The following is a 13,629-nucleotide window of genomic DNA, read 5'->3' on the forward strand; positions in this document are numbered from 1 at the left end:
AAGTAAGAGAGAAATGACCTGTAGTACAGCTAAAGCATTCTCCTTTTGGAGAATTTTTTTGGTAGTCTCTCTAAGATATATTTTCTCTTGTTTCTGTGATCTCTTTTTTATACTACATTATTGCTCAGTATACTTTCTAAACTGAGCTTGAGATATTTAATGCTCTTGCAGTTGGACTTTCCATTTAACAAATATACAGACTTTACTTCTAGAATAGATTAGGAAACAGGTTACAATTTGCTCTTTTGGATTAGATAGGGACAAAATGAAGGCAGCTTTCTTGCTTTTGAAATTATCTTGGTGACCAGTACATATGGATCAGAGGTAAGGAGTTCAGCTACAATTATATTAGTGCTTGAAAGGGGCTTCCTTGAATTCTCCAAGCCTCATCTTTGTATTCCATGAAGCACATGTAGGTTTGGAGTAGAGGCTCCTACATTAAGTAATAGGTGCACCTATCTGGTTTTATTGGTATTTATAACTCAGAAATCATAAACACTCCTGTTATTCCTATGCTACTTTCTCTGGGAAGAAGTGTTAAGGGGTGTGAGTTGTGAGAAGAATTATGCTTGTACCTCCTGGATTTATTATTTTTCTCAAATACCACTCAGTAGAATCCCAAGGAACTTGAGAAAAATTGTTCCCTGACATGTCCACTTTTGGTGTCAAAGATTTTACTTATCTTTTTAGTACTCTTTATGTATTTTATATGTATAATTTTATACAATTAAAAATAGATTTTTGTCTAGCGAGCCAGATTGATTCTTTCTTAAGACCTATATATCAGAGAAGCTGTAAAATGGCCTCATTTTTTTTTACATATATCCTAGAATTATTAGTATGTGGGGGATGGTAGAAATAAGATTGTACTGCTAGGGAAAGGCAACCTGTCTCCCCTTCTTCAGATATTTAAGGAACCTGGATTTTGTCCTCAGCCTTTCTCCTCAAGCTCTACCCATTCCTACTGGCAGTCTTACCCACTATCGTGACTTAGACTCCACTATCCATGTGATTTTCAAATCTATTTCTTCTACCCCAACCTGTTTTGAGTTTTTACATACATATTTCCACATACTGGATATTACCACCTGAACATGACAGAAGCACTCTGAACTCATATATTCAAAATAAAATCCACTTCTCCATACTTGCTCCTCTTCAATTCCTTAAATCTATTATTGGAATTATCCCAGTTATCTAAATCAGAAATCTCAGATCCATCCTCAACTCTTCTCCATTATCCTCTAGTCACTTCCTGTTGAGTCAGCCTTCTATATAAACTTCCTAATCCAGCGGTCCCCAACCATTTTGGCATCAGGGACCGTTTTCATGGAAGACAATTTTTCCACAGACTGAGATGGTGGGATGGTGGTTTCAGGATGATTCAAGCACATTACATTTATTGTGCACTTTATTTCTATTATTATTACATTGTAATATATAATGAAATAATTATGCAACTCACCATAGGTTGGGGACCCCTGTCCTAATCTGTCTTGTCCATATTTACTGCCTTAGTTCAAGTTCAGTCCTTTCTTGTCTCTAGATTGGACCACTGCAATAGCTTCCTAACTGGTTTTTGCTTCCTTTCTGAACATCCTTCCTAATACTGTCATATTTCTTTATAAAATACTTATGACTATGCCATTCCCTTGCTTAAACCATCACTTAACTATTTTTACCTTTAGCAGCATTTCCTAAAGTTTCATATGTGAACCCCTGAGGTTACCTGAGATGATTTTAGGTAGCAGATGGACAAACTTTTAAAATTTTTAATAGTTTGCTTTTATTTGAATTTGTAGCAGAAAAATATTGGTTTTCCATTTATGGAATATTAAAATTTCTTTTTAATGTAAATTTATGATTTAAAAGTCTATTTAAAGAAAAATTATATGCAAAAAATAGTATGGGGACTATTTGCAAATGTCAAAAATCAGAAATACTCAAATATTTGAAGTAGAGAAATTTTCTGCCTATAGGATAAATTTCAAAATCCTTATCATGGCAATTTAACCCTGAACTGTATTTCCAGCTTTATTTCCTAGTCATATAGTGTTAGACATACAGATTTCTTGCCATCCCGATATTCACTCATTCAATAAGTATTTACCAAATGTCTACTATGAGCCAGGCACTGAGCTAAACACTGGGGACATAGTTGTAAATAAGCCTCTCTGCCATAAGCATTACCTTCTAATAGGAAAAACAGACAATAAACAAGTTAGAAGGTAAACAAGATAATTAAAGATTCTGATTTAAGTTCTGTGAAGGAAATAAACAAGAGTGAAGGACAGGAGGGTAGAGAAGACCCCTTTGGATAATACTATTGAGATCTAAAAGGATAACATTGAACCAGACATGTGAAGAGCTGGAGGAAGAGCAACAGGAACAGAAAGCTGCAAAAGCTGAGATGAGAAAGTGCACCTAAACCACAGTTGAGGGAAAGTATGGGGAGAGCTAAATGGGTGAAGGGGAAGAATGATGGTTGAAGAGTTTGGAGACATAGGCAGAGCAGGCTGTGTGAGTTTGAATTTTACTCTAAGTGCAACAAAAAGTCAAGGAAAGAGCCAGGTATGGTGGGTGGCACATGCCTTTAGTTCCAGCTACTCAGGAGGCTGAGGCAGGAGGATTGCTTGAGCGCAGGATTTCTTGCCATCATGGGCACCACAGTACCCTGTCTCTAAAAACAAAACGAAACAAAACAAAACAAAACATAAAACGTCAAGGAATTGTTTTTAGTAGGTATGTGACCAACTGATTTTTAAAATAATCACAGTGCCTACAGTGGAGTAGTCTCAATATAACTGCTTTGCCTGGAAAACTACTTAGCCTCAAAGTCCCAGGTCAAATGCAAAGCGCCCCCTCCTCCTGAATAGTCCTAGAAACTTTCTTTGTACTGACATAGCACTTTATGGTAGCAATTATCACTTTCTTAGTGTAATTATAAAGTGAGTGTTGATAATACAATTATTTGTCTTTTTATTACCAGTATTAACTAAAAAAAAAAATATTAACGAGTTTTATATTTTGGAAAAAGGAGAGCATTATTTCTCGTAAAGGGTAGCAGCCTGCTGGGCAGCCATTCCAACATGTTGGGAAGCAGGGCCCAGGCCAGAAGCCAGGCACACATGCCTCAAAGAAGGGACAAAAGGCAACAAGATTTTATACTGAACAGGGTGGTCAAATATACATATTTAACAAGCTATAGAAAGTAGGAGTCACGAATATTTATGGAGGGAAATCACACGCATGTAATTCTGCTTTACCTCTCCCATCCCTCATCGCTGGGAACTCAGTTTTAGGGTTTCTGGGGCCCCCTTGGCCAAGAGGGGTCCAGTTAGCAGAGGTCTAAAGGTTTTTTTAGTTCACACCAGCAACTCCTCTAATATTAGACACACATATAGGAATTCACAACTGTTTAATAATTTAATAAATGTATCTGCAGTCCACTATTTTTTTTTTTTATTTTTTTTTTTTTTGAGACAGCGTCTTCCTCTGTTGCCCAAGCTAGAGTGCTGTGGCATCAGCCTAGCTCACAGCAACCTCAAACTCCTGGGCTCAAGCAATCCTCCTGCCTCAGCCTCCCAAGTAGCTGGGACTACAGACATGCGCCACCATGCTTGGCTCATTTTTTCTATATATTTTTAGTTGTCCAGAACATTGCTTTCTATTTTTTTAGTAGAGACAGGGGTCTCGCTCTTGCTCAGGCTGGTCTCGAACTCCTGAGCTTTCCGCCCACCTTGGCCTCCCAGAGTGCTAGGATTACAGGTGTGAGCCACCGCGCCCAGCCCTACAGTCCACTATTAATGCACAGGATTCCAGAATTTAGGAGCGTTACTGGTTTTGCCTCAGCTCCTAAGTTTTCAAACGTGAAACATCTGTACCATGTTCAAAAAAGCTAAAGCCCCTATTTGTTTAAGGCCATGACAGAGTTTGGGAGTTTTGTCTTTAAAAAAAAAAAATGTTGATATCTGTCTCACCAATCGTATTTCAACGGCAATCACGTCTGTTAGTTTCCTTAGCAGAAATTCGGTGTTGCAATATGTTCCAGAAGCTTTTTGAGCCAGCATTGCTGATCAAACTATTATTAAAAAATCGCTTCTATCACAGATCAGGCTGCTCTTCGAAACAGGGTACACGCCTGGAAGTTTTAAGAGAAAAAAACTTTCTTCAACTTCCATTTCCTAATTTGAGGTGAAGAGACAGAAAAGCAACCTTCTAATATAAAGAAAATAGGCCGTGCTTCACAGTTAACAGCACACTATTTCCTACGTGCCGCCGGAGTTAAGAGAAAGCCACTGACTCCGCCCATCCCCTAGTTTGCCCCTCCCGGATGCATATAGCTCGCGACCTTCTCAAGATGGCTGCAGAAACACTTCCGGTATCGTTCCGAACTAGGCCCGACTCCATTTGCGCATTTTCAGCGCGCCGGGGGCGGGGCTTACAGTTCGCCTCTGATTGGTCAGCTTGACTGGCGACTTTTCTCCTCTGCGACAGTTTCCCGCGGTGCCTAGTTCCTGAGCGGCACAGACGAGAGCTCGATCGAAGGCAAAATGGCGGATGTGCTGGATCTTCACGAGGCTGGGGGCGAGGATTTCGCCATGGATGAGGATGGGGACGGTGAGGACAGCAGAGGCGGCTGCGGGAAGCGGGGAAGGTGCGAGAGAAGGCTGTAATAGAAAAATTTAACCTCTCTTCTCCCCGGCAGGGAGGAGGGCAGCCGGGGAGCCGGGGAACTGGGTCTGTGTAGAATTAGAGGCTCCGCCTCCTTTGGGAGGAATGGGGGCGGGACCGGGAAGGGAATGGGACAGGAGGCGATGGGGTCCTCTTTCAGGTAGTGTCTTGGGACAGAGACAGTTGTTACAAATGACTCTTGTCATTGTTACTCATTCTTTTCTCTTCTGGGGCTCTAGAGAGCATTCACAAGTTGAAAGAAAAAGCGAAAAAACGGAAGGGCCGCGGCTTTGGCTCCGGTGAGTGTGGCGAAAATGGGGTAGAGTGGTGTTGGAGGGCGGGAGCTACGAGTTTTGGAGTCCCCCACCCAACTCAGGAGGAACAGTGAGAGAAAGGGAGAGTTTTTGGTGATCTCGTGTATGTCCATTATAGAAGAGGGGTCCCGAGCGCGGATGCGTGAGGATTATGACAGCGTGGAGCAGGATGGCGATGAACCCGGGCCACAACGTTGTGAGTAAAATGGAACCTGTGCGGGCTCTGTGTCTGTAGACAGAGACCAATAAAATAAACAGGCCGGGCGCGGTGGCTCACGCCTGTAATCCTAGCACTCTGGGAGGCCGAGGCGGGCGGATCGTTTGAGCTCAGGAGTTCGAGACCAGCCTGAGCAAGAGCGAGACCCCGTCTCTACTAAAAAAATGGAAAGCAATTAGCTGGACAACTGAAAATATATAGAAAAAATTAGCCGGGCATGATGGTGCGTGCCTGTAGTCCCAGCTACTCCGGAGGCTGAGGCCGGAGGATTACCTGAGCCCACGAGTTTGAGGTTGCTTGTGAGCTAGGCTGACTCCATAGCACTCTAGCCCCGGACAACAAAGTGAGACTCTGTCTCGAAAAAAAAAATAAAATACAATAAAATAAACAGAGTAGGGATGGGTTCAGAGATAGCATAGGCAATCTCTGAAGTCTGTACTCTCTACACCTGTGATCCTGATTGAAGTTTTTCTCTTATGTGCTCATAAAACCTCCCTCCTTCCGCAACAGCTGTTGAAGGCTGGATTCTCTTTGTCACTGGAGTCCATGAGGAAGCCACTGAAGAAGACATCCATGACAAATTCGCAGAATATGGAGAAATAAAAAACATCCACCTCAATCTGGACAGACGAACAGGATACCTGAAGGTAGCCTAAGTGACACTTCATTAATTCCCTACTCTCATAACCCATAAACAGCATCGTTAGTTCTCCTGTGTTTGCTGTGATTGGCCAAGAGCAAGGTTGAAGGACAATGACATTGGAAATTGATTTTGTTAGACACAGCAAAGAGACAGACAGAAACAGACAAGTCATATATGCAAAAGAGATATGTGCTGTAAATATTCATTGTTTATAGGTTTTTCTATTTAAGTATGAGTTGGGATTTGCAGAAGATACTCAATGATGCTTGATAAAATAGTAGGGTTTTGATATTTCTCTTTTCATTTGCCCTAGGGGTATACTCTAGTTGAGTATGAAACATACAAGGAGGCCCAGGCTGCTATGGAGGGACTCAATGGCCAGGATTTGATGGGACAGCCAATCAGTGTTGACTGGTGTTTTGTCCGGGGTCCACCCAAGGGCAAGAGGAGGTAAAGTGGAGAGGGCAAACACTGTCTTGGTGAAGGGTGTATGAGCAAAACAGAATAAGGACATTGTATTATGTCCCTCTGATGGACTCCTGTCCTTTTTTTCCCCCTAGGGGTGGCCGAAGACGCAGCAGGAGTCCAGACCGGAGACGTCGCTGACAGGTCCTGTTGTCCAGATTTGACCATGCAACCTTGGAGAAACAGGGCTGGGGTGGATCTTGCTGTTTATATTTAATTTCTTATCCTACCTGCTTAGTGTTTCTTTTGAGTTACGAATAAATGTTCCATTTTTGTTTTCTACATTTAAAATTACTTTCCTGTTCTGACATTGAAAGCTCTGAAGCACTATTTACAGTAAGGCAATATGGATCATTGTGAAGATTCTTCTAGGGACTGAATTCTATGTGAGTTTCTGTATTAGATATAGTCTCAAGTGTCAGGTAGGGTTAATGTAGAGACACTGCTCAGTATTTCTTTTTCTTGGAAGCTAAGAAAGCAGGGGGAGAAGTGAGACATTCTTATGGTATTAGAAAATAATTATTCTGTTCCTATGTACTCTGTTGAGAGCAAATGGATGTTATAGGAATGTCTTCTTTCATTTCTCTTGTCCTTCTTAATGTCATATTTGTTTGTACTTCCAGCTGTCTAAGGGCTTGAATCTCCTGTTGGGGCATTTTCCCACACCCTCCTTCCCTGGAGAAGTCTATAGTAAGTCCTTGGTGCCCTCTTCAGCAGCCAAGGGTGAAGGCCCCGTAGAGAAGAGGATCCAAAGGAGCATTGAGGAGGCCAAAGAGGAAAAGGATGTGGCTGAGGCTGGGAGGGACTTCAGTTAGCATGGTTGGGGAGAACCAGGACCACAGACCCACTACGTAATGAGGCATCCAACAGAGGACAAAGATCAGCAAGACAAGCAGGGCCCAGAGATGAACATGGGGGCAATTGTGTAAGGAGCAGCGGAGGGCAAATTCACTGGCGGGGGGCCAGGAATTTAGAAAATATACTCAAATTCAGAATGACTTAGCTTCTGAACTGAGTACAGGGTGAATTGATAGAGGGGCAGAGATCATGAGAGGGAGCTCTCCTACAAACAGGAGAATGCTGCAAACCCTCTCCCTCTTCCTAAGCTGGGACTATATGATCCCCTACCACCAGCAATTATGACAGATATGTTAGAGAAAAGGTTCTGACTAAGGTGCTGTTAGGTAAAGGAACTAAGTCTACTTTAAGACTTGATCGTGTTCAAGAATAAAGAATAGTGGCTGTTGGATTACACCTGTGATCCTAGCACTCTGGGAAGCCAAGGTGGGATCGCTTGAGGCCAGGAGTTCAAGAGTATCCTGAGCAAGAGTCTCTACAAAAAATAGAAAAATTAGCCGGGTGTCATGGCATGCACCTGTAGTCCAGCTGCTCAGGAGGCTGAGGCAGGAGAATCACTTGAGCCTGGGAGTTTGAGGTTGCAGTAAGCTGTGATGATGCCACTGCACTCTAGCCCGGGTGACAGAGTGAGACTCTGTCTCAAAAGAAAAAAAAAAGAAGAATACTAATCACCTTTGTCCCTGATTTTTCCCCAGCTAACTCAGGTTAGCTAGAAGCTGTTTAGAATAGAAGGCATTCAATAAAATCACCTCCAGCAACAGATGCAAGAGATATGGTTAGGATCTTACTTTAGTTTAGTGACTGCTGGCTATCAGGTAGGTAGATAGATAAATTGTGCTACAGGCAATAGTTCTCTGGGTAAGGATTAACACATGGGAATTGGAGTCTCACCATGGTTCCCCTTCCTTATTTGGGGACTGGATACACTGAGGATAGTGTGGCTATAGCAGATGGCCATGGCTGTCAGTGATAGCAGAAGGTGAAGAGATTATAGGTGGTTTCTTGCTACTCAGCCTTTTTTTTTTTTTTTTTTTGAGACAGTCTCGCTTTGTTCCCCAGGCTAGAGTGTCGTGGCATCAGCCTAGCTCACAGCAACCTCAAACTCCTGGGCTCAAGTGATCCTCCTGCCTCAGGTTCCTGAGTAGCTGGGACTACAGGTGAGAGCCTCCACACCCAGCTAGTTTTTTGTTTCTATTTTTAGTTGACTGGCTAATTTTTTTCCTATTTTTAGTAGAGATCGGGTCTTGCTCCTGCTCAGGCTGGTCTAGAACTTCTGACCTCAAGCGATCCTCCTGGCCTCAAGTGATCCTCCTGCCTCGGCCTCCCAGAGTGCTAGGATTACAGGCGTGAGCCACCATGCCTGGCCTGCTATTGATTCTTGAAGCTGCCTTTGGTGACACACTGAGTGAAGGGACTTGGCCAGCTCGGTGGACAGTGTGGAATGGGAATAGCTGGAGTGGAGTTGAGGACTATTAGGACTGATTCCCCCAACCTTCCCACCTATGTCATACTATCTCCTCCCAATTCGTCCTTAACTCCAGGTGAAGCAGTGCAGTGCTAACTAATAATTCATCCATGGTGCCATTTTAGAGAAGTTAGAAATGTATCTTGAAAATGTCTATCTTCTCCTTAGGCTTGACTATGATGCTGAGCAAAAGTTTGTTAAATCCTGGAACTTAAAAGGATCCTGCCTTCTCAAGTACTGTTCTAACATTACACTTTATGAAAGTATGGTATTTTGGCCAGGTGCGGTGGCTCATGCCTGTAATCCTAGCACTCTGGGAGGCCAAGGTGGGAGGATTGCTTGAGCTCAGGAGTTGGGAGACCAGCCTGAGCAAGAATGAGACCCCATCTCTACTAAAAATAGAAAAATCAGCCAGGTTTCATGGGGCACTCCTATCTTCCCAGCTAATTGGGACTCCAAGGAGGACTGCTTGAGCCCAGGAGTTGGAAGTTGCAGTGAGCTACAATGATGCCACTGTACTTTACCCAGAGCGACAGAGTGAGACTGTCTCAAAAAAAAAAAAAAAAAAAAAAAAAAAATGATATTTCTACCACCTCACCCACATTTTTAGCTGAAATGATTTTCCTGATACATATGTGATAAATTTTGTGGAAAAAGAAATCTTGTATAAAACAGGTGCTGATGGGCCCAGTGTGGTTACTCGTGCCTATAATCCTAGCACTCTGGGAGGCTGAGGTGGGAGGATCACTTGAGCTCAGGAGTTTGAGACCAGCCTGAGCAACAGCATGAGACCCCATCTCTGCTAAAAATAGAAATTAGTCAGGCTTTGTGGCAGTCACCTGTAGTCCCAGCCAGGTACTTGGGAGGCTGAGACAGGCAAATCACTTGAGCACAGGAGTTTGAGGTTGCAGTGAGCTATGATGACACCACTGTACTCTACCCAGGGTGACAGAGAGACTCTGTCTCAAATAAATAAATAAATAAAATGGGTGCTGCTAAATCCCAGGCCATTTTGTAGCCACTCTGAAGTGACCTTTTGTAGTAATAGTTTTATGTATAATAACCAAAACTGTCATGGTGAAACAATGATAAATAATAAAGTTTGACACTTAACAGATGCTGTTTCCTTCCCCATCCCCTTTTTGGTAAGTTACTGGGTTTTCAGATTGAATCGGTAAAGACTATTTTTCAGTTTAGAGATGGCAGGGTTAGAGTGCCTTGGTTCCAGTAATGTAGATTGACTCACTATTCATCTGATAAAAGGTAAGCTCAATAGATACCAGATTCCTAGATATAAGGTATTTGGGAAAGTGATTTTAGCAGGGGTGAGGTACTTTTAGGAAAGGTGAATAATATCAGCCAAAGACCAAATTTTATGAACTGCTTGGAGTTATGATTAGGCTACTCTGAGCTAGTTGGGGAGTGGTCTTTCTCCTTCCCATCTTGTTGCATCCATATGTTTCTAGGTGTTTCCTTCCCTACCTGTGGACTTACGGTTTGGTCCATAGCCTTGCTTCTCCTATTTTATATGCCAGTTACCACCTACTGTAGAAACATTCCTTTCAACTACTGATAACTTGGAAACTTGAGCCTACAAAAATAAGTAATTTCTACCTACTTACAATACTCCTTCACCACACTAACATCACACTATTAAAAAAATTTTACTGACACTAATATTTTAAATACAGTTAGAGCATATGGGCAATGCGAAATTTATCCAAAAGGACACTAATTTGGAACCCAGTTTGCCATTGAAACAGATTGCAATTGTCAGATTGTTGAGCTATAAGAAAGGATAAAATTCATCTATTCCATCATCTTGTGGCCCATACTTAGCCAAAGTCACATAGCTAGTTAGTGGTAGAGCCTAGACTCAAAAAAAAGTAAAACAGGTAAACAATGCAACAAAAATAGTTTTCTACTTCCCAGTCTATATCTAAAATTTGCTTCATATAACCAAACCCAACTGTAATTCCTATTGCACTGTGGCAACAGGTTCCTTTTTAACACTTGGAGTGGCAGAGGTCCTGTTTGCAACATGTTGGAAGTAGTATATATTTTTTTGTCCTTAGAACTATAGTCAAACCTTTTTTTTTTTTTTTTTTTTTTAAAGACACTGTGGCCCAGGCTGGAGTGCAGTGGCATGATCATAGCACACTGCAGCCTTGAACTCCTGGGTTTACGTAATCCTCCTGCCTTGGCCTCCAAAGTCACTGGGATTACAGGTGTGAGCCACTGTGCCCAGTTTATAGTCAAACAAACTTTTAGTAAATTTCTAATAATTCAGGATTTAAGGATCAAATCTTAAATCTGACTCTAATGCATTATCATTCCAGAGACTGAAATCGTAGGCCCATCTTGGGTTCTTTCCATAGACATAATCATCTTATAGTCTCAGAGATGCTGCTTTATTTGGTTCCCCTTTCCCCATGGTAGTGGCGGTGGTTTTTGTTTTTGTTTTGAAGTACTTACTTTGTATTTAGCTTTTTTCTAGATTTCTAGCTCCTTTTCAATATTGAGGTTTGATTAACCTGGTACTCAAGTTCAGATACTCCCTTGTTTGCATTTTAGTACCCATTCCACAATAAAGCCAAAGGATAAAAATACAAATCTGATTATGTTACTCTCCTCCTTTTACTTCAGTATCTCTTCACTGCCCTCGAGATAAAGTACAAATTCATATTTGTAATCTGGCCTTTCTTTCCCCTCCCGGTTCATTACTCACCATTTTCTAGTCCTCAACTTTAGCAGCAACCACTTTTAGATCCTCTACTCTCCATACTCCCCAGCATTTCTCCTACTTTAATTTGTCTAACTATCTTTCAAGAATCAAATTTTTATTTTTATTTATTTATTTAGAGACAGAGTCTTGCTCTGTCTCCCAGGCTGGAGTGCACTGGTGTGATCATAGCTCACTATAACCTCAAACTCCTGGGGTCAAGCGATCTCTGGCCTCAGGTTCCTGAGAAGCTGGGACTGTAGAGAAAGGGTCTCGCTATGTTGCTCAAGCTGGTCTTGAATTCCTGGCTTCAGGTGATCCTCCCGCATCAGCTTTCCAAAATGTTGGCATTATAGTAATGAGCCACAGTACCCAGCCAAGAATCAATTTGTTTTTGTTTTTGTTTTTTTGAGACAGGGTATCACTTTGTCACCCAGGCTAGAGTGCAGTGGCATCATCAAATTCCCAAGATCAAATGGTCCTCCGGCCTCCACCTTCCCAGTAGCTGGTACTAAAGGTGTGCACCGCCATGCCCAGCTAATTTTTTTTTTTTTTTTAATTTTTCCTCAGTGTGAATTTCCAAGTCAACCCAGCTAATTTTTTTTTTCTATTTTTTTGTAGAGACTGGGTCTTGAACTCCTGAGCTCAAGTAATCCTCCCACCTCGGCCTCCCAAAGTGCTAGGATTACAAGCATGAGCCACTGTGCCCAGGCAAGAATCAAATTTTAACATCTCTGAAAAGTTTTCCCTGACTGCAAAAGTGGGTCACCCATCCCCCCATTGTCTCTAACTCCTTACCTTTAGCATAACACTTTGCACTCTATATTGTAATCTACATAACTTGTTTATCTCCTGCACTAGTCTATACATTTCTTAAAGGCAGGACTTTTTTGCTCTATCCTTAGCATTTTAGTGTCCCTGGATATGATGCACATTATTTTTTGAATTGATAAATGAATGTACCACAAAGCCCCTGACTTCACTCTCTTCTTAATAGACCCCCATATATATTTCCTTCCTGCCCTATAGTTTTTCAGCACCAATCACTTACAGGAGGTGGGATTGGGAGGATGCAAAGAGATGGAAGCCAAGTGTAGTAAAGTGACTCCCAAGGAAGAGGCACAGATACAGGGTACTGCTTTTAAAAGATAGGCTCCTAACATGTAAATTAAATTAACATGCAAATGGTGTTAACTTGCAGAAGAGATAGCAGAGGTTCCCTCCCAGAGGATTAATGGCTAACAGTGGCCAAAAACATCCTTTGACTCCCAAAGTTCATGCTGTATACTCAAATCCCTGTCCAGCCCTGAGTCTGGACAAGTCACTCACCTGGGGCAAAGCAAGCAGGAAACTATGTCCCCAGGCTGCCCCCAGAAGTTTAGCAGGGTCCAAGCCCATTGAGTACTGTTGCCTGGTGGTCAAGCCCAATGACCACAGGCAGGAAAGCTCCGGCATTCGTGGCCATTAGTTGCAGGAACATGAGGTCCGATATGTGATGTCCCCGGCCTGCCATTGAACAGTGATATTCCAAGTAGCATCTAGGGGCGTAAGTATAAAAATGACCAGTAAGACGGCAGCTGCTAAGTGGGTGGAGGGTCGCTGGACTGGAATAGGGTGGAGCTGACTAGGTTGCGGCCAGCCGTGCCACTGACCATAGCATGGCCAGGTTCACTCTAGCTGAAGAAACAAAACAGCACAATGGTCACTCCTATTTGGACCTTGGCTGCAGCTGAGAAGGCGGGTAGCTCTGAGCCCCCCACCTTCACTCCTGATCCCGCCCATACCTCCTCCCCTACGCTGCTGACGCATGGTTGTGGCCTGGAAGTGAAGGGTGGGGAGGATGAATTGTTGAGAATGAAGCGGTTAGCTTCGGCCACTGACTCTTCGCCCTCCCTTTCAGGATCTGGAGTTGGTTATTGAGAATTTCGTCCACTAAAGTCTGTCTCCAGAGACTCTCCAACTGTTCTGGAGGAGGTCACCTGTCTAACGGAGATCTGGTACTAATCATGCTCCTTTTTCCTTGGACAGACTAGTCTGGGCTTCGGCCTTATAGTGCCTTAGACCTCTTTAGCTCCTATAGCGCTGGATTCAGCCGGAACTTACATGCGTGTGTGTTGGGATTTGTTCTGCTGGACACAACCGGCGGAACTCTGTCCCAGCCGCCAGGGCGTGAGATTACTGCGGCGCTTCTCGCCCCGCCCCCAACCCCTGCAGGCTCCGCCCTTGGTCCTGAATATTTAAAGCAGAATGTGCAGCTGGCGGCGTACTTAG

The 13,629-nt window shown here is 42.9% G+C and overlaps 2 protein-coding genes and 1 pseudogene across 3 annotated transcripts in view; 1 reads left to right on the forward strand and 2 right to left on the reverse strand.

The window, feature by feature from the left end:
* The window catches only part of POLR3GL (RNA polymerase III subunit GL), a 38,412-nt gene extending 34,224 nt beyond the window's left edge, over nucleotides 1-4,188 (reverse strand). The window contains exons 1-2 of the mRNA XM_069480704.1: nucleotides 3,981-4,188; nucleotides 2,592-2,680 (exon numbers count right to left, since the gene is read on the reverse strand). The gene's annotated coding sequence lies outside the window, so the exon portion shown is untranslated. The remainder of the gene's footprint in view (nucleotides 1-2,591; nucleotides 2,681-3,980) is intronic.
* A 293-nt stretch (nucleotides 4,189-4,481) lies between these two features.
* Nucleotides 4,482-6,615, forward strand: RBM8A (RNA binding motif protein 8A). 2 transcript variants are annotated; one of them, XM_069480706.1, is made up of 6 exons: nucleotides 4,482-4,620; nucleotides 4,914-4,973; nucleotides 5,107-5,184; nucleotides 5,716-5,852; nucleotides 6,162-6,298; nucleotides 6,409-6,615. In XM_069480706.1, exons 1-6 carry the CDS (start codon nucleotides 4,554-4,556, stop codon nucleotides 6,452-6,454), a joined length of 525 nt encoding a protein of 174 aa, XP_069336807.1. In that variant the 5' UTR covers nucleotides 4,482-4,553; the 3' UTR covers nucleotides 6,455-6,615. The 2 variants fall into 2 exon arrangements, with proteins under 2 accessions (XP_069336807.1, XP_069336809.1); XM_069480708.1 differs by having other exon boundaries at nucleotides 5,110-5,184.
* Nucleotides 6,616-6,843: 228 nt separating this feature from the next.
* Nucleotides 6,844-13,366, reverse strand: LOC138390377 (gonadotropin-releasing hormone II receptor-like; annotated as a pseudogene).
* Nucleotides 13,367-13,629: the final 263 nt, after the last annotated feature.

This window comes from Eulemur rufifrons, chromosome 8 (genome assembly GCF_041146395.1).
Source record: "Eulemur rufifrons isolate Redbay chromosome 8, OSU_ERuf_1, whole genome shotgun sequence".
NCBI lineage: Eukaryota > Metazoa > Chordata > Mammalia > Primates > Lemuridae > Eulemur > Eulemur rufifrons.